Source organism: Sphaeramia orbicularis, unplaced genomic scaffold, assembly GCF_902148855.1.
Source record: "Sphaeramia orbicularis unplaced genomic scaffold, fSphaOr1.1, whole genome shotgun sequence".
In the NCBI taxonomy this organism is placed as follows: domain Eukaryota; kingdom Metazoa; phylum Chordata; class Actinopteri; order Kurtiformes; family Apogonidae; genus Sphaeramia; species Sphaeramia orbicularis.
This window is the reverse complement of record NW_021941617.1, coordinates 1-24,000: the sequence shown is the minus strand read 5'-3', so window position 1 is coordinate 24,000 and position 24,000 is coordinate 1. Positions and strand designations below refer to the sequence as shown.

At 39.3% G+C, this 24,000-nt stretch overlaps 1 protein-coding gene across 1 annotated transcript; it reads left to right on the top strand.

Moving 5' to 3' along the window:
- Positions 1–537: 537 nt before the first annotated feature.
- Positions 538–18,612, top strand: LOC115416513 (DET1 homolog). The gene is made up of 6 exons (XM_030130297.1): positions 538–844; positions 2,011–2,331; positions 3,965–4,231; positions 7,567–7,779; positions 12,312–12,535; positions 18,465–18,612. Exons 2-6 carry the CDS (start codon positions 2,083–2,085, stop codon positions 18,610–18,612), a joined length of 1,101 nt encoding a protein of 366 aa, XP_029986157.1. The 5' UTR covers positions 538–844; positions 2,011–2,082.
- Positions 18,613–24,000: the final 5,388 nt, after the last annotated feature.

Here is a 24,000-nt window from a genome sequence, read left to right as displayed (position 1 = left end):
TATATATATATATATATATATATATATATATATATATATATATATGTTCAAAGTTTAAGATAAATCTCAGCAAAATTGATGTTTTTATAGACGTTTGAAATTTTACCCATTATAAGTAAATAGGGAAAAAAAGATTTTAAAAATTCATACAAAATGTGAACTTTGACCTACTTTTCCCAAAATATAATCACATCTGTTCTGGGTCACTGGTAATCTACGAACCCAATTAGGTCTGAATTCAACCAATAGTTTTGCTGCTAAAGTGTAAACAAGCAAACAAACGAACAAAGAAGCAAACAAACAAATCGAACCAAAAACAATAACCCTTGCCTCTCCTTCGGGGGGCGGGGTCATAACCTACCTCATTAAAAGGGCCTAAATTAAAAACAATCCATCCTCATACTTTCATTTTCACAAACTGTAATACCACTTTTGTCCTTTGGATAATGTGGTGGCGCTGTTCAAACTGACTGGCTGTTGAGAGGACCGTCATGTCTTCTTCTACGTCTGTTTCTTCTTCTTCTGTTTCTTCTTCTGTGCTTCCACCAATGCGTACCCACAACAAACATCAAACCAGTGACTTTATGACATTAAGTGGTGCATTTTTGGGTGTCGTTACAGATTCTAACACGTTAATGAGGATAATTCCACCATATCGATGGATAAAAGTGGCTGGTCTTTAGTAAATGAAGCTGAATATTGGACTAAGGAGGACACTGTTAGCATCCGGTAGCTAAAGCTAAGTGGAAGTTTTCGGGCTGGTGTGGAAGAACTTCACGACCCGGTGAATTCTGACTGAAAAAAAGCATCATATGAGAGACTGGACGGCTTTTAAAAACAACAAGTAAGTCCCAGTTTATCGTGGTGTTTATTGTCCTGTTGGCGGGATGATGTACTGAACACACTGGCGTGAGTCAGTGAATGTGAACAGAATTGTTGTTGTGTTTGTTTTTCCTCCTAAAGTTCACAAACAGTCCCATTATCCAAGGATGGAATTCTGTACTTTTTCCACATCTGTAGCAGACATAAATGTTTGTCAACAGCTTCATCAGTTGTTGTGGTTGTAGATACAGTTTTATCTATTTTTCTGTTGTTTTTGTTTTGTTTTTTTCTTCTCATGCCTTTTCTTTTTATGGCTTTCCTGCTGTAATACTTTTAATGTTTTATGTAAAGCACTTTGAATTAGAGCTGAAACGATTAATCGACTCACAGTGATCCCAAAAAAAATAATTCAACCACAATTCTCCTGAATCAAAGTTTTGTTTCCTTCATTTCTCTGCTGCTAAACATTGGTTCCACTGTTGTGTTTCACACGGACGCTTACTGTGACACACAAAGAAGCTTCAATTCAGGAAAACTGACGTAGAATATTACCCTTCAGTCAATTCATGTTGAGTAATCAAATCGTGAATTTTTGCATTCGCTTCAAGCACCTAATTGATTAATCGTTTCAGCTCTACTTTGAATGGTCTTGTACGTGAAATGTGCTAAAGAAATAAACCTGCCTATTTATCAGGGGGTAAATCTCAGTCATAGAATCTGTTCCTGTCACTGTAATCTTTGTAATCACTGTTTCACTCAAATCACTTAAGTAGTAGAACTACAGTATGTCAGACAGAAAAGATGGGAGACGAACGCAAAATAATTACAATGCTGTGTTGTACAGGACAATGTGTGGTAGTGCAATTGAGCTTTGAAAATCAGCAAAATATAGATAGATAGATAGATAGATAGATAGATAGATAGATAGATAGATAGATAGATAGATAGATAGATAGATCCTGCAGTGCTGCTGCTTCTCCAGGAAATGAGCAGTACCATGAGTTTTCAAAGTGCGGTAATCAAACACAGTTATCATGATAATTGGAATTTAAATGGTAATACTGACCGTCGGGAATTTTACCGCCGTTTATGGTTATACCGTTTATGGTTATACCGGTAATGGTTACATCCCTAGTCAGAACTCATCAGCAGAAGCTCATGTTTTTCTTTTCCTTCAATAACCCACAGGTAACAGGACGGCGTGTGTGATGTAGTCATCTGACTGGACTCTTTGCCTTTCTGTCTGTCCACTGAGGAGTGATGGATGACGACATCCCGACCCTCAAGCCCAGACGGATCCAGAATCAAAACGTTGTTCATCGCTTAGAAAGGAGGAGGATCTGCTCGGGACGGCCAGGGGCTCACTGGTACCGAGTGCGCTGCTTCCACCAGAACCTGTTCCCCAACTTCACCGTGGTAAATGTGGAGAAACCCCCGTGTTTCCTGAGGAAGTTCTCACCAGATGGACGCTGCTTCATCGCCTTCTCCTCAGACCAGACGTCTCTGGAGGTAGGAAACTTTAATAATCGTTACCTCGATTCCAATTATGTATGTCCTTAACATGAAAATATAACAGCGCCTGAGTCAGGATTCAAACATTAGAATCATCCAGTGACACATATTGTGTGAATCCAACTCGACAACAGTTCCCAGTGACCCCCTCCCCCCCTTCACACCATGTGCAACATAATGTCAATAATATTTAATTTTCATGCTAATTCTAAATGTGTATAAATATTTATTAGGGCAGTGTTAACTCAAATGAATCCATCCTCCTGATTAATCTGGTTGTAAATGTGAACTCCCATCTACAGAATGCAGGAAGTGCATATTGGTGTGTCTTTGCTTCTACTCTTAATCTACTGTACTTTATGAGACGGTTTTTGGTAGCCTTGATGATTAAATAACCGTAACGTTTTAAATTGCGATTAATCGTAACACTAGGACTGCACAATTAATCATTAAAAGATTGTGATCTCGATTCACACATGTATGCGATCTCGTTTCTAAACACGGACGATTTTTAAGTATTTTATTTCATGGGCTGCATTACAAACAAATGCCCACAATCACAGAACCGCTGCCGCCTCTTCCTCAACCAATGGTAAAGTGTCTTTACAACACATGACCCTGCTGCTATCGGCTGCAGTTGAGTGAAGAAAGAGTGAATTAAAACGGAGGAACGACTGCGGTAAAGAGAGTGAAATGGATGAAAACCCCATTGGTAGTGGTGAGTCACCCACCTGAACTCCTGTCCAATTAAGGTTCACATTTGGCGCTGTTCATCTCATGTCGGTCTTGTTTTCTGTTGTCCAGATCCAAGTGTGTTTTCATTTTCACTTCTCTGACTTCTGCTGTTGTTCCTCTTCTCCTTTTTCTTTTCTTTGACAATGACGATAACTCGGCCTTTAACCAAGAATCAAAAGTCTTGCCCTCTCTAAAAATGTTATATTAAAATATTCCATTGTGCCGTCTGGGAAGTTTTTTTGCGCTGCAAACTTTCAGGGATCAGCTGACATCACTTAGCAACCAGGACCATAAGTGCAGCGTTTCCGCTGGTCAGGTTTATCCATGCACCACACCAAACATTTCATACAAAAAACCCCATCATTGTCGTGTATTATACATATGTATAATATGTAACAGGCCAGGATGGGAGGGAAAAGGGAAATGAACAGAAAGGTTCACTTTCACTTCTGCAGGGGGGCGGGCACGGACTGCTGTGCCACGTACCCCCATAGTATAAGTAGGATGGAAACCGACGCACGCGCGCGGGTAACCGGCAGAAACGCATGCGCGTGCAACCCCCCTCAGCCGAACTGCATGCGTGTGGCTGAGCTCCCCCAAGCTGACTGAAACGCACGCGCGTGCACAACAGATCAGTTTTGCAGCAAACACTGCATAAGTGAGCGGACTACTGCACAGTGATATGAAAGACACCAATCAGAGGTAAAAGAACCCATTTCCCTTGACAGCGGTGCAATAAGCATTTTATGGAAAAAATCATGCCAGAGAATCGTGATCTCAATTCTAAGCAAAAGAATTGTGATTCACATTTTTACCAGAATTGTACAGCCCAACGTAACACTATGACACAGTTCCAACCCTCCCCTTTTTTCTCATGTCCATGTTCCTGGTGCAGATTTATGAATACCAAGGCTGCCAGGCGGCTCAGGATCTGCTCCGAGGCCAGGAGGGGGAGACTCTGCTGACGGCCAACGACCAGCGCTCCCTCAACATCCGAGGACGCCTGTTCGAGCGCTTCTTCTCGCTGCTCCACGTCACCAATGTGGCCTCTAACGGCGAACACCTCAACCGCGAGTGTAGCCTCTTCACCGACGACTGCCGCTACGTCATCGTGGGCTCGGCGGTGTACGTTCCAGAGGAGCCGCCGCCGTACTTCTTTGAGGTGCGCTTCTGATCCACCACCACATTTTAATCCACGTGTACGGTTGCGGAAAAAATGATCAGACCACCCCTTGTTTTCTTCAGTTTCTTGTTCATTTTTTTTGTTTGTTTCATATTTTTATTGATGTGTATACAAGAGAATTAAAGGTACGTACTAATACCATGACACACTAATGTCAACATGAACCAGGTTTGGAAACACCATTACTTTTACATTTGCATATTTTTTAGGAACAAATAAGAATGAAACCCGACAAACAATACAATGAAAAGAATACTAAGACATAGTCTGAACAAAATAATTCAAGTGGTGACTTAAACATACATATATACATACATACAAAAATAAATAAATGTTTTTTTGTTCATTTTTAATGCCTGGTACAAGTGAAGGTCCATTAGTTTGGACAAATACACTAGTCAACATTTGCTAGGGATCAGGACTATAACTTTGCTATATTCGAGGGTGTAATTCTGGAAACTTGACAGTTTATTTTCCCAGTGGAGTACAGCCTGCGGATGCGGATGTTGGCCACACACATTATTGACATCACACCGTATGTGTTTCAGAACATTCTGAGTGGTTTCAGTGAAAACGAAATTGGAAAAGTAATTGTTGTGAACTCTAATTTCTAGGGTTGTATCACCCTTTTGCCTGAAAGTGCAATAAAAATTTATGTTTTTTTACCTTTTGGTCCATTTTTCTTTACATGACTAGCCAAAGTACACACATAATATATGAAGTCACCCAAAATATTATACAACATCAATTACTGTGCAAATATAAAACTGATCCCTAGCAAATGTTGACTAGTATATAATGATACCAACAAAAATAGCTCATAGTAGTTTAATTTTAGAGCTGGTATCTATCCATTTAACATGTTTTCTTGATAAAAACTAAAGTCACTTCAGGGTCCAAACACAGTAATGTCCCATCAGAGAGCGAATTTTAATTGATTGTCATTCCAACATATATTTCAATATAAAGTAGCTCCTTGTTTTGGATAATCCCTTATGGTCCAACTAAAGCAAAATGAATTCAAAAGTAAAAATGTGGGTCATTTAACAACACTAATCTGTCAAAGTGTCTCCAAAATGTCCTGTCAGAGAGATTTTGAATACTGTGTTTTGACCCTTCAGTTCTTCCATCAGTATCTGTGTCATTGTTCTGACAAAACAGTACTTTTATTCATTCCATGTTTTCTTTTCTGTCTGTTTTAGTCACATGACACACACAGGAGCAGGGCTAGAAGAAAATATCGGTATTGCAATATATCGCAATATTTCACTTCACGATACTGTATCGATATTAAAAAGTACTGTATAGATATTTTTAGGTATTTACTCAAATGCAGATATGGCGGAGGCTCTTTTTTTGTTTTTCTACCTCTTATTTCTATAGTCACATGGGTATTTTACTTTTTTATTTCTGTATTCTCATGGGTATTTTACTCTTTTATTTCTTGTTACGACTCCTTTGTTAGTGTGTAAAAGAGACGTTAACCCGACAATCAAAATGAAGATGAGCCAGTGTAGGTGGAAACAAGTGACAAAGATTTATTGAACAAAAAAAAAAAAAACCTAACAAAGGATCAATAATGTGGAGGAGGAAGGGACAAAGGGGTTGTGCCAACCAAAATCAGAAAAATACAATAAAACTGTGCCTAAACTGATTCTATCCTTAAAACAGAACTTAAACAAAAACCTGACTCCTATCAAATAAAATAACTTAACCAAAAGATAATACAAAGGTGGCACTAATCCTATAACCTAATGCATCTATACAAAAGTGATCTACGTGTAGGAAAATGTCTAGGGTACCCCGACTTACCTAAGCCCGCAACCTCACTCCACAAATGATTAACCATAACTCAGTGTAACACAGGCAGAAGACCATGACCAGCAGCTCCCACAGGCAGACAGAGAAAAAGAGAGGACAATCGCTGCAGGTGTGGTCCTTATATAGGAGGGCCCTGGAATGGGACTGGCCACCACCACCTCCCACAGGTGCATGCCAATCAGTCTGATGACACCTGGAGAGCAGACAGACGAGAGGAGGGAAAAACCCACACACACTCCTGCATGGGATTACTGCCTGGCATGGAACATTTCTAGATTCTCATGGGTATTTTACTCTTTAATTTTATATTCACATGGGTATTTTACTCTTTCATTTCTATATTTACATGGGTATTTTACTCTTTTATTTCTATATTTACATGGGTATTTCACTCTTTTATTTCTATATTTACATGGGTATTTTACTCTTTTATTTCTATATTTACATGGGTATTTCACTCTTTTATTTCTATATTTACATGGGTATTTTACTCTTTTATTTCTATATTCACATGGGTATTTTACTGTTTTATTTCTATATTCTCATGGGTATTTCACTCTTTTATTTCTATATTCTCATGGGTATTTTACTTTTTTATTTTTATATTCACATGGGCATCTTGTTCTGTTGTTAGTTTACTACAGTAGTACTATTGTGATAGTGCAGGTCATAAATGTAGTTTTTTTTAAATTGATAACGCTGTTTTGTCAAATAACGAATACTTCAAGCATCCTAAAAGCACTTTTTACCGTCTGAAAGAGGCAGATGTTTGTTTGTTACCTCTGCCAGGAGGTATTGTGATCACTTTGCTTTGTGTGTTTGCGTGTTTGTTTGTTTGTTAGCAAGATAACTCAAAAAGTTATGGACAGATTTTCATGAAATTTTCAGTAAATGTTGATACTGGCACAAGAAGGAAGAAATGATTAAATTTTGGTGGTGATCAGGGACAGATCTGTCTTGGCGGAGGTCTGCGCTCTCTGAGTCCTTTTCAGAATCAGAATTGCCTTTATTGTCATTTGACAAGATAGGATTTTCTGGTTTTTATTGGGAATGCGCAAAAATAATGTTATGGTGTTGGATGATTCTTTTTGCAATAGAATACGAACATTTAAGCAGGATCTTTAACTGTAACGTCTGTAAAACATTATTTATTTATTTCTGTGTTTTTTTTGTACTGGTAAAAGCCACATGTTAAAACTTTATTTATCCAAATGCTGCACTATACGTTTTTTCAGGAAATAATCTTTTAAAAAAGAAACAAAACAAAAAATATTGTTTTGTTAACAGTATCATGATATATGGTATTGTGATCGTAGTGTTGTGATTTGTAATGTATCAGCATATTCTTGTGATACTCAGCCCTACACAGGAGTTAGTACTGGATTACATAACCGTTGGTTTTGATGACTTTGGATGGTCTAATCATTTTTTTCCACGACTGTACGTCATCTGGTTGAGACGGCTCCTTTCATCCATGTTTAATTTTCCAACAGGTGTATCGCAACAATGAATCGGTGACCCCTAACCCTCGTTCTCCTCTGGAGGACTACTCCCTCCACATCATCGACCTCCACACCGGCAGACTGTGCGACACCAGGTCCTTTAAGTGTGATAAGATTATTCTGTCCCACAACCAGGGCCTCTACCTCTACAGGAACATCCTGGCTGTGCTGTCGGTCCAACAGCAGACCATACATGTCTTTCAGGTGAGCTAAACGAACGATACACTATGTGGACAAAAGTATGTGGACATGTTGAGTCCAGGTGTTTCTGTTCTAACAAAACAATAAGGACTAATGCCAGAGTATAGTTTTATATTATGGAATAAATATCATTGCATTGGTCAGTTTGGGTTCAATTATTATCTTTGTTTCCAAAATGCCTCAGAGATGGTTTTGACTTAATTTCTTTCAATGTTGATTTAAAAAAAAAAATTTTTTTTAAATTTTTATCCATAAATATGATTTTAAATGTTCTTCCTCTAAATTTCTAAAATATTTTTCCTGCTCTGACTGTAAATAATAATTTTCCTCTGCTTTCCATCTACTTTCTTCGCATGTCACTGGGGAAGAAAAATCTACCACTAAACTTTAAGGAAATATTGATGTTGTTATCTTAAATCCTCATGAACGAAAAATTGTTGAGTCTGTTTGTATGACTGTACTACTGTGATAATTTTGTTGTGTATAATTCAATAACTGCATTATGTATTAGTTTTAGCTGAATGCTAAAATTAGGAAAAATGTATTGTTTGATTCTTGTATTAAATTAGTGATAAATGTGTAAAAGCACTTGAGGGGTTAGATTAAATAGGTTTAAGCTTCCTCCTATTCCTTTTCCACCATTCAAAATTCAGACTTGCACATACTTGAAGATAGATTCTGTTCATTTAAATGTTATTTTGTTTTTGTTTATTTTTGCTTTGTTTTGTTTCATTTTGTTTCTTTGCATGTTTGAAATAAATAAATAAATAAACAGGACATCTGACAGCTGTAGACATGATGTGTCCCAATATTTATGTTCATATAGTTTATAAACGTCAATATTTCCTCAAAGTTAATGGTAGATTTTTCTTCCCCAGTGACATGTGAAGACAGTAGATGGAAAGCAGAGGAAAATTATTATTTACAGTCAGAGCAGGAAAAATATTGTTTAAATTTAGAGGAAGAACATTTAAAATCAGTGTCATGGATAAAAATGATGGTAAGATATTTATCCCATAATATAAAACTATATTGATGATGATGATGCTTGATGAAATTCTTTCTTCAGTCATCACATAATACAACCAGTGTCAACACTACAAACATTACCAACAGGTTAGTGACTGAAAAGGCAGAAGAAGAATGCTGCCATTAATGCCTGTCCGACATAACAAATGAAGCTACCCAGCATTCAGTAGGGGAAAAGAAAAAAACAAAAATGCAAACAACCAACCAAACAAATAAAAACATGAAGAAGTGAAACTAAACCAAAAAAACAGAAAACCTAACCAACCACATTAATGGTAATTTAATGTAGAGTAGAAAATAAATTGTTTAGTTACTAATAATTAGATCTTAACAATTGTTCATTCATTCATTCATTATCCTCTGCTTTATCCTGGGCCGGGTCGCGGGGGTAACGGTCTAATCAGGGATGCCCAGACTTCCCTCTCCCCAGACTCCTCCTCCAGCTCTTCCGGGGGGACCTCAAGGTGTTCCCAGGCCAGCCGAGAGACATAGTCTCTCCAGCGTGTCCTGGGTCTTCCCCGAGGTCTCCTCCCGGTGGGACATGCCCGGAACACCTCCCCAGGGAGGCGTCCAGGAGGCATCCGAAACAGATGTCCGAGCCACCTCAGCTGCCCCCTCTGGATGTGGAGGAGCAGCGGCTCTACTCCAAGCTCCTCCCTGGTGACTGAGCTCCTCACCCTTTCTCTAAGAGTGCGCCCAGCCACCTTACGGAGGAAGCTCATTTCGACCGCTTGTATCCGGGATCTTGTCACATACAAGCGGTCTTAACAATTGTATCCTTCAAAAATTGCCCTACATACCACTTTTTTTAAAAACCAAAAATGAGCTCCACATTTGTAAATCCATGCTGGCCTCATTCCATAGTTGAACTCCAACAACAGATATACATCTGGGGCGTTTCAAGAATACTTGCAATTTGTAAAAACTCCTTGTAACCATGGTGAATCTCAGACATGTACAGTAATAGAAATGTTCTGAACTGTTTACCTGGTGTGTTGGACATTGTCTACAATGTGCACGCCTGAAAATTCGGTCAGTAATCCCTACATTTCCCTCTTCAACTCCATTTGTGTCCCGTACATAACCCGTTTTTGCCAGTTTTGTGTCAACCAAGGGGTAATCACAATTTTCAACCCTTTGCCCTGTTTAAAAAGCCAAAGAATTGCTTACATATTGAATGATTTTGAATACTTTATGATACTGCCTCAGTGATAGAACAATTTAGGTCTACATTTGATGGATCTTAACATCATGACAGCAGTTTTTCAAAAACCTGTTTTCGTAACCGCTGCTCAGGTTTCTTGACCCTCTAAATCTTTTGTCCCTCAGATGATAAGAAACAGAGGCTTTTATGAGTTTTTATGTCAGTTTCATTCAATACTCATCTGTTATCGAGAATAACTAGTTCAGCCATCAAGGAACCAACTTGTTTGTGATTGGTGTGCCTCTGTTCAGGACCTTCTCACCTGTCCTGTACAGAACCAAATTTTTCACTTAATTTCAAAGTGATATCTTGAAATAAAAACAGAGGCAAGGCCAAAAACTACATCAGTTCCAGTCCTTTACCACAGAGGAAGGTAAACAACCAAATGGGAAACTTGTCATTTTAGAACTAGGCCATTAGTAAGTGTAGAAACACTGCACGTCAGGAATGTCCCCTACAGAAGCACTTCAGTGTGGAACATGCCTTTTCCATCCAAGCAGGGTTTGACATGGACTTCATACTTTATGCCAAATACTCTTCCTACTGATGAAGACTGACCCAAATATCACTGTAAAGAAGGAATTTAGGAAGCCCATGCTGGAAATACCTTTCTGCACATCTCCAGAATCTGACAGTACAAGAAACATGCCTAAACTGGCCATGTCCCGTACATAACCATGCTTCAAATGGGCATATCTTTGGAATACTAGAGCAACTCTATTTCACTGGAAGAATGTGTTTAGTAACTGCTTTAACCTTCACAAGAAGAAATCATAGCACAAAAAACAGTTCAGTGATCCTTATCCATCTTTAAAGAGTGTCCTGTACATAACCTTTTGCCAGTGTGAGTTATGTACGGGACACCTTCATATATTTAAGCTCATCTGGACATTCGGATCTGCTGATTTGAACTGATGGCCTTGATGGGCATCTCCTGACCCATCTCATTTGTGTAGACCCAGTTTTACCAGGATGTGTGGAATAGAAGTCATGTTTTCAGCTTCATATCCATGGTACCTGAAAAGTGGATTTTTTTTGCTGGGAATTTCGCATCATGCATAAAAAACTTTTTTTCACTTCTTTTTTTCTCTGACTAGAACATGTGCTCATGCTCTAATGGTGGCCTCATTCAACCTCAAATGCACAGCTCTGCAATTTACTTTTCAATCTTGGGAGGATGCAGGTCATGTCCGTACATAACCTTTTATCAGACTTTAGTTAGTCTTCAGTCCACATCAGTGTAGAGGCCTCAGAAACACTTAAGTTGCTATGGTTTAGCTACATTTCAGGTATTTGGAAGTTTGTTCTTTAGTTATTGTTGACACTTTGTCATGTTTTTCTGTTTCATACAAATGATACAACCCCCTTTCCACCATGCAATAGCAAATGACATTTACAAAGCATGGTTTAATCATGTTTTACCCATTTCAGGAAGTAACAAGTTCAAAATGATGATCATGGAGGCAAAACAAACAAGTGTCCTATGTGTAACCTCCATGTCCCGTACATAACCTCTACTGTACACTCTGAATTTTTGAACACTCTCAGCCTTGATGGAAGACCAGTGATTCATGCCCTTAGTTTTACAGTGTTCCATGTCTACTCATTGTAAAGGAGCTGTTTGGTGGCATTACCTGGTGATTTGGGGAAATGAGGACAAACGGAACCGTATCCTGAAAATCCTATTGGACATTAAGAATGCACCAGGTTCAAAATCGGACACTAAAATCCTTTCAGATTGATTTAAAGTACCTCAGCTCACTTACACTTGGGCAAACCTGTCAACTGGAGCCCATTTTCTTGATGAGAATTACATTTTTATCATCATTCACCTTATTTTTGTTGTGTGTGACCTGTACATAACCACAGTGTTGTCATGGTTTTCTAATTGCTGTTATCTCATAATAAAGCACAGTATTTGAAAATGGTTTTCAGTTTGTTCTTCCTTAGGTTCCTCTCTTAGGGATCAGCCGAGTTTTGAGCAATTTCACTAAGGTAAAAATTTTGGCCCCCTGGTTGACAAAAGTTGTGAGTATTCTTGAAACACCCCACCTGCTTTTACTCTCTTTTGTTTAGATTTTTGCACAACAAATTTACAAACATCTCTCAAATCATATTTAGACTCGTATGATATTCTGACAATAGTCCTTATTGTTTTGTATCCCAGACCCCTGTTAGAGAACAAACATCTGAATTCAACGTGTCCACATACTTTTGTCCATATATTGTATTTATGCTAATTAGGGGAAGTAAATAGTGTCTGTTGCTTAAACTTCCCTCTCATCTCTCTGTTTGGTCTCAGGTGACTCCAGAGGGGACGTTCCTGGACGTACGGACCATTGGACGCTTCTGTTACGAGGACGACCTGCTGACTCTTTCAGCCGTTTACACCGAGGCCCAGGCCGAGAGTCAGCCGGGTTTCCCTCGTCTCTACACCGACAAAACCATCAACTCCCTAAAGCATCGGCTGCTGGTCTACCTGTGGAGGAGGGCGGAGCAGGACGGCAGCCCCACCGCCAAGAGGAGGTACGCACGACATGTGTTCCTCTGCATAAAGTGAAGCGATGTTGGTCTGAAAGTGAAGAAAATGGCACGTGTTCTTTGTTGAATTATTCGTGGTACTTGGGTGACAAGTCAATCACTTTGATCAGTGAATCCAATCGATGAACAGTGGTCAGATTTCAAATAAAAAGGAATTCACATACACTATATTGCCAAAAGCATTTGCTCACCTACCTTGACTCGCATATGAATTTAAGTGACATTCCATTCCTAGTCTATGGGGTTCAATATGAAGTGGGTCCACCCTTTACAGCTATAACTCAACTCTTCTGGGAAGGCTGTCCACAAGGTTTAGGAGTGTGTTCATGGGAATTTTGGACCATTCTTCCAGAAGCGCATTTGTGAGGTCCCACACTGATGTTGGACAGAAGGCCTGGCTCTCAGTCTGCGCTCTAATTCATCCAAAGGTGTTCTATGGGGTTGAGGTCAGGACTGTGTGCAGGCCAGTCCAGTTCATCCACACCAGACTCTGTCCTCCATGTCTTTATGGACCTTGCTTTGTGCACTGGTGCACAGTCATGTTGGAAGAGGAAGGGGCCGGCTCCAAACTGTTCCCACAAAGTTGGGAGCATGGAATTGTCCCAAATGTCTTGTTCTGCTGAAGCATTCCCAGTTCCTTTCACTGGAACTAAGGGGCCCAGCCCAGCTCCTGAAAAACAACCCCACGCCATAATCCCCCCTCCACCAAACTTTACACTTGGCACAATGCGCTCCCACAAGTATCGTTCTCCTGGAGACCGCCAAACCCAGACCCGTCCATCAGATTGCCAGATGGAGAAGCGCGATTGGTCACTCCAGAGAAGGCTCCTCCCCTGCTCTACAGTCCAGTGGCGGCGTGCTTTACACCACTGCATTCACCGCTTTGCATTACACTTGCTGATGTATGGCTTGGATGCGGCCGCTTGGCCACGGAAACCCATTCCATGAAGCTCTGTGCGCACTGTTCTGGAGCTAATCTGAAGGACACATGAAGTTTGGAGGTCTGTACCATTGACTCTGCAGAAAGTTGGCCATCTCTTCACACTCTGCGCCTCAGCATCCGCTGACCCCGCTCCGTCAGTTTACGTGGCCTACCACTTCATGGCTGAGTCGCTGTCGTTCCCAAACACTTCCACTTTCTTATAATCCAGCTGACAGCTGACTGTGGAATATTTAGGAGCCAGGAAATGTCACCACTGGATTTGTTGCACAGGTGGCATCCTATCACAGTTCCACGCTGGAATTCACTGAGCTCCTGAGAGAGACCCATTCTGTCACAAATGTTTGTAAAAGCAGTCTGCATGCCTAGGTGCTGGATTTTATACACCTGTGGCCGTTGAAGTGATTGGAACACCTGATTCTGATTATTTGGATGGGTGAGCCAATACTTTTGGCAGTATAGTGTAACTAGGATTATGCTTCAGTGGTTTGGAGCATACATAGAACATCGCTCAATCAATCAATCAATCAAATTTTATTTATATAGCGCCAAATCATAACAAAAGTTACCTCATGACACTTTACGTATCAAGTTGGTCCAAACCAGACTCTAAGTCAATTTACAGAAACCCAACAGAATCCTCATGGAGTAGGTACAAAGCATGCAGTAAAATATAAAATAGAATAAAACAAGTGGTTCCAGACACAACAAGCCCCGCCCCTCATCTGTATTGTAGCTTATTTTGGCATCGATCCAGCTGATGTCATCATGTCTATACATGTGCTGATGTCAGCATTAGGGATCTCCCGATGTGATCTACCTACAGATCAGTATCGGCTGCCGATCTGGCATGTTTAGGCGATCAGATCGGATTTAGTCACAAGATCGGGCCAATCTGGACGCAGTTCTGTGAGGGGGGTAGTAAACATACATCCTGCCCCCTCAAATTAAAGTTTCCAAAGGTAGGGGAAAGGAAAAGTAGCTGCACAACAGTGGGAGACTTAGAGGAATTAGTAAAATGTCTATAGGTTTCACTTTCACTTAATGGTCTGGTAGTGATGCGTGAGTCGTTTTTTTTTTTTTTTTTTTGTGGTATTATTTGACCCGACCCAACCTGCCCCACAAATCAACTGACAGTGTTTTGACCCGCCCCAACCCGCCCCGTGAGTAACCTGCTGATCCTCGCATCACTAACGTACGGCATAAAACACACCCCCATAGAACCCCTGGATGGACCTGTTCATAGACCAGCTACAGCAGTGGTAAACATACGACCCAGGGCCAAAACCAACCCACCAAAGGTTCTAATGTGTCCACAGTCTGAATTTGGAAAGTACAAAAATTATCCTAAAGTTCTTCAGAGTCAAAGGTGTCATAGTTGTTCTAGTTCAGGTTCCACATTCAGACCAACTGGGATCTACAGTAAAATAATAGAATAATAACCGATAAATGATGACCCCAAATTTAAATCAAAATTTTACTGTGAAAAGTCGGTATCAGATTGATATCGGCAAAACTAATCCTAAAAAAATTGGAACAGATCGGAAGCAAAAAAATCCAGATTGAGACATCACTAGTTAGCATAGACAAATGCCACGTTTCCACTACGTGGTATTGGCTTGACTCGACTCGTCCTTTTTGCGTTTCCGTTACGTAAAAGGACCTGGAATCTGGTACCTGGTACTAGTTTTTTGGAATCTGGTACTTGGTACTAGTTTTTTGGAATCTGGTACCTGGTACTAGTTTTTGGTCTCACCTCTGCTGAGGTTCCAGGACTGGGGACCAGATACTAAAAGGTGACCCTGTAAACACTGCAGACCACTGATTGGTCAGAGTGGTGTGTGTGTGCCCCGCCCTTTTCCAGTAAATCTGTCAGTAGGTGAATCCATATGATGACAGTCTGTAAAACTACACCATGGTTTGTCCAGGAGGTTCAGACGCAAAAATTCAGCAGGAGTTTGACCAGACAACACGAAACGAACGAGTTTATCAGCAACTCTGAGCAGACGACACAGAAGGAACGCACCACATCGCTATGACGACCAGGTACTGGAAAGTGGGTAGTATCCTGGAATGGAAACCATCTGGAATTGGACCTGGTACCAGAGTGGAGGCGAGCTGAGCCGAGTCAAGCCGGTTCCACGTAGTGGAAACGCGGCAAAATTTCACCCATTATAAGTAAATGCGGAAAAAAAAAGATTTTAAAAAGTTATAAAAAATTTGACCTTTGACCTACTTTTCCCAAAATGTAATCACTTCTATTCTGGGTGAGTGGTAATCTATAAACCCTATTAGGTCTGAATTCAACCAATAGTTGTTCTACTAAAGTGTTAAACAAACAAACCAAACCAAAAACAGTACTCCTTGTCTACCCTTTGGGGGGGTGGGGTTATAAAAATGTAAAATTTGAGGAGTTGATGGTTTTCTTTGTTATGCAACAGTATAATGAGTATCTTTGGATTTTGGATTGAAATCTTAGTGAATTTAACCTGTAAAGCCAGAACCATTAAATCACTGACAGAAAATTCCAGTTCTTTGAAACTGGAGCCTTTATTGGTCCTTCTGAACAACCAAAGCATTTTTGTCAAATATCAGTTTCCCTGTATGAGTTTCAATTTTGTATCATATTTGATCCATCAGGTCTCAATGCTCAAATATTATTATTTTTGAACAAACAAAAACATACTATAACACAAACATGTCTAATAAATAGTTAATTCCTTTTCTAAATGCTCCCAGTTCTTCCTCCTTCCTCATTAATGTCAGTCTTGTAGTGTCACTAAAGGCCTCTGGTGAATGAACTCCTCCCCCCGGTGGATTATCTGTGTATTGCATGTATCTAATTGTGTACATCAGGTTTTTCAAGACAAAAAAAATTTCACACTGATCATGTAGAGGGTTTCAAAACTCATGTGTCAAATATGATACATTTGGCGTTGTAGGGTTTAACACAAAACCTTCATTTGATACTTATAGCTGTTTTCAAGGATTTTATCAAATATAAACCCCCCCCCCACCCCCCATGTCAGGTCCGGCATCGAAATGTGGTTCAACAAAACTCATAATAAACACAGTAGAATATCAAAGGGCGCTTCATATACTTTATGAAGTTACCCTTGGAAAAGCAAATTTGTTCAACACCGGGAGGAACCAGACTACCATTCTGCTGTTAGGACGCTGGACAAGACAAGTAGAAAAAAAAAAAAAAGTAGTGTGAGATACTCCCTGGTAAAATGTCCAAATAAAAGAGGATACACAAGCAAAGGTGTCCGAAAAATGGGCAATGATGACAGGGAGTACAGTTGGTGTCGGCTGCTGCCTTATTAGTACAGACAGCTGCCTGTCAGCCAGCTGAGCCCATTTAAAAAAAAAAAAAAAAAGTGTGTGTGTGTTTGTATATATATATATGTGTGTATATATATATATATATATATATATATATATATATATATATATATAAAACTGGAAATGAGTCTCAGTTTTAGTAGAAAGTAAAGTAATTCAGTAGAAACTCCTTACATTAATGTAGCCTCTTAAGGCCGGTTGAGCCAGTACAGCTGCAGTTCTGTCTGTGTTGCCATGGTAATACTACATGATGCTTGTAGGAACATACATATACTATACATCCACGTAGCCAGAAGAACGTCAGCTAAAAGCTAAAAAAAAACCCAAACAATTATCAGAATTATTATTATCAGAAAACAGAGCATGTACTTAAATGGACAAATATGTAAACCAATCCAACAGTCTGAGACCAGTGTATGAATAATTGAATAATAACCCTATCAACTGTTAACAACAGACCAATGAGACTAACTTTGCAGCGCTAAGCTAACACCAATTAGATCCAACTGTACGAGGATTATTTCTGCACCGTTAAAAATCACTGATTGACACAAAGAAGAGCACATTATAAAGAGGTGATTATGAATTTTATTTATTTTTTTGCTGTTTTCTGATCATAGCTTGGGTTTATATGAATGAGTCTTCTGCTATCGGCTAATCCATTGTTTTGTGTTACATTGAAATGAGTCCGACTGGAAACAAATGAACCAGAGTTTGACAGGTTTTACGTGTGTTACTGTTTATATTCGTGTTCTGTCTGTGAAAATGTATGTGAATCCTTTGTTATTTAACTGGACTATTCCACTTTTAACTCCTCTGTGTAAAGTATGAACTCATCAGTTAAACAACACCCTGTAAACTCCATTAAACCAGACTGAATTAATTTATCCAGCTCAAGGTTATTATCGTTAACGAAACTAACGAAATGATGAAAACTAGAATTGAAAAAACATTTTTGTTAACTGAAATAAATAAAACTACAATAAAAGAAAAAACGAAAAATAACTGAAACTATTGTGTACTTATAAAACTAACTAAAACGGATAAAAATTCTGGATAAAATTCCCTTCATTCGTCAGATTGATATAAAATAGATTTTTTTCACTCCATCAATTTTAGCTGATGACACCGTACAGTACTTCACGGTCTGTCACTTGGTTTAGAGTCGTCATCTGGTTCCCACTGTACCTGCAAACATGGAAATTAAAGCAGCAGAGTCCTGTGATTTATGTGAATACGACAGCAAAGAAGAGAAAAGATGTTTGTAGGATGTTTGTACCTTTTTGTCAACTGTCTGTCTTGTCACCTGCCTTTGGGACTACAGATGGAAATGAGCACTGCTGCTACAATCTGGCACATTCACAGCTACAATTGTTGTATATGTTCATTAATATGCACCATCCCTAATAAATAAATAAATAAATAAATAAATAGACTAAAACTAGGCATTTAGAAAAAAACAAAAACCAATAAAAAACAGCAAACCTGCACTAAAAACAAATTAAAACTAACTGAATTAGAGAAAAAAAGTCAAAACTAACTAAAACTAAACTATAATGAAAAATCCAAAACTATTAGAACCTTGATCCAACTCTTAATTTCGATCTCTCCGTTGCACGATGTTGTCAGATTTTTCCAGTTTTTCGATCAGCTGAGGAGGCTGAGAATGTGGAAGATGCAGCTGTTGGACGAGCATCACCTCTTTATTAAATACACCAGCGAAGACGTGGTCACACTGCGAGTCACCGACCCCTCACAGGTACCAACACACACATGAACACACACACACACACACATGAACACACACACAAATGAACACACACACACACACACCTGCATTCAGTCCTAGGCTGTCTTGTCCCCTTCCCCTCGCTCTCGTGGGTCTTTTGTTGCTGGTTGCTGTATGTCTTTTGTTGCTGGTTTGCTGTATGTCTTTTGTTGCTGGTTGCTGTATGTCTTTTGTTGCTGGTGCTGTATGTCTTTTGTTGCTGGTTGCTATATGTCTTTTGTTGCTGGTGCTGTATGTCTTTTGTTGCTGGTGCTGTATGTCTTTTGTTGCTGGTTGCTGTATGTCTTTTGTTGCTGGTGCTGTATGTCTTTTGTTGCTGGTTGCTGTATGTCTTTTGTTGCTGGTTGCTGTATGTCTTTTGTTGCTGGTGCTGTATGTCTTTTGTTGCTGGTGCTGTATGAGCAGGATTCCATTCTCAGGTCTCCAAGGACACCGGTTCTCCTGCAGCACGCTCATACACACAACAGCAAATACATGTAATTAATGTTCATTTTATTCACAGGAAGTCTCCAGGTATGTTATCAGCTATTGGTTATTTCCATCTCTCCAATTAGAAGAATTATCATCATCATTTTATAGCTTATGACAGACGTATCGAAAACTGTTGAAATACATGTCAGGTTTAATAAAATAAATGTTGCATTATTCCTGTTGGGCTGGGTGGTACAGACCAAAGTAATATATCTGTTTGTAGTTTGTATTAATGGTGATATATATATATATATATATATATATATATATATATATATATATATATATATATAATATATATATATATATTATAATATATAAAAAATAAACTCATATCCCAAGAGCTAGATTATGCTCTTTTGGGCTGTGGCCTGCCAGGCCCCATGGGCAAAGGCCCGGCCACCAGACGCTCGCTTTCGAGCCCCAACCCCAGGCCTGGCTCCAGGGTGGGGCCTTGGCTGCGCCGTACCGGGCGACGTCACGGTCCTTGTTGTTTTCTTTTCCATAGTGGCTTCTGAACTGCTCTTAGTCTGGCCCGTCACCCAGGACCTGTTTGCCTTGGAGACCCTACCAGGGGCATAAAGCCCTCGACAACATAGTTCCTAGGATCATTCGAGCACTCAAACTCCCCCACCACGGTAAGGTGACAGTTCAAGGGGAGGTGTTCCGGGCATGTCCCACCGGGAGGAGGCCTCGGGGAAGACCCAGGACAGGCTGGAGGGACTATGTCTCTCGGCTGGCCTGGGAACGCCTCAGGGTCCCCCCGGAAGAGCTGGAGGAATTGTCTGGGGAGAGGGGAAGTCTGGGCATCCCTGATTAGACTGTTACCCCCGCGACCCGGCCCCGGATAAAGCGGAAGATAATGGATGGATGGATTATATATATATATATATATATATATATATATATATATATTATATGTATATATATATATATATATGTATAGATGTTAGATATATATATATATATATATGTATATGATGTATATATATGTATGTATGTATATATATATGTGTATATAATAATATATCTATATATATATATATATATATATATATATATTATATATATATATATATATATTTATATTAGGGTTACCGGGTACTTACGAGCCACATGTGGGACAAGTACTGTGTTTGTTTGAATGAATGAATGAAATCTTTATTTCCAACGTGTAGACAGTGAAACCAAAACAAAAATCAACCAAAAAATATAAGGAGTGGTACAAAAATGACTGATAAAAAAAAAAACACTGTTTGATTTGGTTGTTGCGCACAGTATGCATATTTTTGCGCTGGGCATTATTTTTTGCTTTTTTTGCACAAGTTTCACAACTTTTTTTTGCTTTTGTTACAAACAAAACAAAAAAATCTATTTGTAAAACTCAAAAAAGAAACCTCAAGTTTCAAATATTGTAATTGAATACTTTTAGAAAATCAGCTTTTTTTCCTGTAATTTAAGTGCATGTTCTCAACCTTTGAAGCTAAACTACCAGTAATCCATGTGCAATAAAACAAAAAGGCAGAACTGAGAACATTTAAACAGCTGTTTCCATGTCCAGTCAATCTAACATTACTTAGACCCAAAACTTTTGTGCATCCAAACACAGAACAGTCAAACATTTACCATTTGAACACAGTAATAAAAATAGAATAAGATCAAGTAATATCCTGTGGAATGAGCTGTTCCTTGGACTGTTCTCTGTCGGACTCAGATGTCTGATGTGGTTCCTGGTATCTGTTGGTTCCATCCTCTCAGCTGTTCTGGTATCTGTTGGTTCCATCCTCAGTTGTTCTGGTATCTGTTGGTTCCATCCTCAGTTGTTCTGGTATCTGTTGGTTCCATCCTCTCAGTTGTTCTGGTATCTGTTGGTTCCATCCTCAGTTGTTCTGGTATCTGGTGGTTCCATCCTCTGTTTGGGGGTCACTGCCCCTAGTCCCCACCCCCATCACTGCTGGAACCACAGTGTCCTTCACACTCACATTTTAATGCAGTGCTCAACTCTAATGTGTTGGCGTGTTTACCATCATTATTGGATACATTTGTCATAATTATTTTCTCGATAAATTGAATCCATAGACTGTACATCAAATGTGTGAGTAGTAAACATAGAAACAATCTGAGTAAATGCAAGTCACAACTGTAGACTAGAAAAGCACTCGGAGTGCGCAGACCTCACCAAGGCAGATCAGTGCGCCCCCCCAAACAGACAAACCCGATGAGAACAGAAGCTCTGCTGTTTCTTGGCGGAGGTAAAAGAACTTCCACAGAATGAGGAGGAAAGGGGGTGGATGAGTGTATACTGGGGTGACTGGTCTCTGTAGCGTCTGAAAATGTCCTGGAAAATAATTTAGGGAAACAGTGGGAAACCTGTGTATTTTTTTTTACTTAATAAAGAGACAGGTAAAATATAGTAACAAGAAAAGCACTTGGAGAGCGCAGATCTCCGTCAAGACAGACACCCCCCGATCACCACCAAATTTCATCATTTCATCCTTGTGCCAGTATCAACATTTACTGAAAATTTCATGAAAATCCGTCCATAACTTTTTGAGTTATCTTGCTAACAAACAAACAAACACGCACGCACACAAAGCAAAGTGATCACAATACCTCCTAGCGGAGGTAATAATTACACCCCTGCAAAAACTTCGAACCCATAGGTGGTAAAAACACACACCCACAGGTTGTGTAAGTGATGTCATCCTCACTTCCTGTCTTCACCCTCTACTCAGAGCTGCTGAATGTGTCTGTGCAGCTTCAACGTGACCAGACCTGTCGTAGTTTTACGTTGTGCTTAGTCGTGTTCGCGTAAAAATAAGGTGAAATGTGTCGAGGCGACGTCCCTTTTGGTGACATATATCACACCAGATGACAGGTGACACTTGACTGACCCATTTTACCCACCGCTATGAGATACTGGGGTGACGTTACGATACATGACAGCTCTCTGACTGGACCTTTTAACCCAGGGTTCTAAACTCCTGTTCTTTCAGGTTCCACATTCAGTCTGATTTGATCTGCAGTGGACCGAACCAGTAAAATAAGAACAGAAGAACCGATAAATAATGACAACTGACAATTTATGTCTGTGTTTTAGTGCAAAAAACCCCCATTAAATTATGAAAATACTTACTTTTATAAACTGTCCAAACAAAATTTGAATAACTTGAAAAAAAATGAAATTTCTTCAGTAAAATCAGTGTAATTTTCTCAGTCTTCTTCCTCCACTTCTCATTAGTCCATGTGCATTCTGGATCAGATCTACAAAGACACTAAACACTGAGGAACAGGAAGAAAAGAGTTCAAACTGGACTGAATTTAATACAGACATTTCAGGTTGGGCACATTTGTTCAGGTTAGTCACAGTTTAATGGTGCAGGAGAGTTTGGAAATGGAAAGTTTCAGAATTTAATGTGATTTTTTTGCACTAAAACAAAGACAAACATTTGAAGTTGTCATTATTTACAGACATAATGTCATATTTATTTCCCATCAAACCCAGTAGTAAATCTGCAGTCATTCTTTGTGTGGGTTCTTCTGCTGTTATTATTGGACTGTAGATCAGATTGGTCTGGATGTGGAACCACACTAAAATGAGTGCCACAGCCTGGACTGTGGAATTTATACACTTTGGAAATTCATCGATCGGAACCTTTGGAGGGAGGCATTTGGCCCCTGGGCCACATGTTTAACACCCCTGTTTTAAACTGAGGCATTGTATATGTAAGGGCACGCTTTATTAGAGACACAAAAACTAGTTCCATAGGATAAGACAAAAAAACATACACAATAAAAAGAAAAGAAATAGCATGAATCCATATGTTACACACATAAAGGCTCGATCACCAGTGAGACCATATTGTTCACATTTTATCAACTACTAGCTAAGAAGCGCTGACAAGTTAACAGATTGAATACTGAGGTATGGATGGATAGATGTCCTTAACTAACACTACGTTCACACAGCAGGTCTGAATGCACAATTCAGATTTTGGGTGAAATCCGATTTTTTTTTTTTTGAGCTCGTTCATATTCCACATTAAATGCAGCTTCTATCAGTTTTGAGTTTTAACTGAATGTGACCCTGAAGTGACCCACATGCACTAAAGAGGTCCTGATGGAATACCAGACCACGCAGACACACACTGTTTTACAGAAGGAAATATGGAGGCATCTGGTCTCAGCGCAGAATTGTGACGTTTGTAGCATTTCAGTGACGTAAAGGTTGGATAAATGTGACCTGGATGTTCAGACTGAAGTCACATTGGAAAATATCAGATCTTTGCTTCACATCTCACTTAAGAAGAGAAATCTCCCATCAAACTTTAAGGAAATATTGATGTTTCTAAACTCTATGGACATAAATATTGGCACCCATCATGTCTACAGCTGTCAGATGTCCTGTCCATGAGGATCTGAGATAAAAACATCAATATTTTCTTAAAGTTTAATGGTAGATTTTTCTTCCTCAGTCAGATGTGATGAAAGTAGATGGTTAGTTGTGTTAGAAAATTATTATTTACAGTCAGAGCAGGAAAATATTTAACATATTTAGAGGAAGAACATTTAAAATCATAGTCATGGATAAAAAAAAAAAAAAAAATCAGTGTTGAAAAAATGGTGATAATCACTTCAGAGAAGTTAAATATCCTGACACCCAGGAAAGTACAAGTTTTGCTTTTTTTTTTTTTTTAATATTAAATTGCCTTTATTGGAACATGTTGAAACAGCTTTTTCAGATGCATTTTTAAAATTCATACACATACTTTTGTCCATATAGTGGATGATCCTGAGATGAGCTCATCATCTACATCAGTTCTGTCAAACTCATTTCAGTTCAGTTCCACATTCAGCCCAGTTTGATCTGCAGTGGGCCGAACCAGGAAAATGATGACGGTGAAA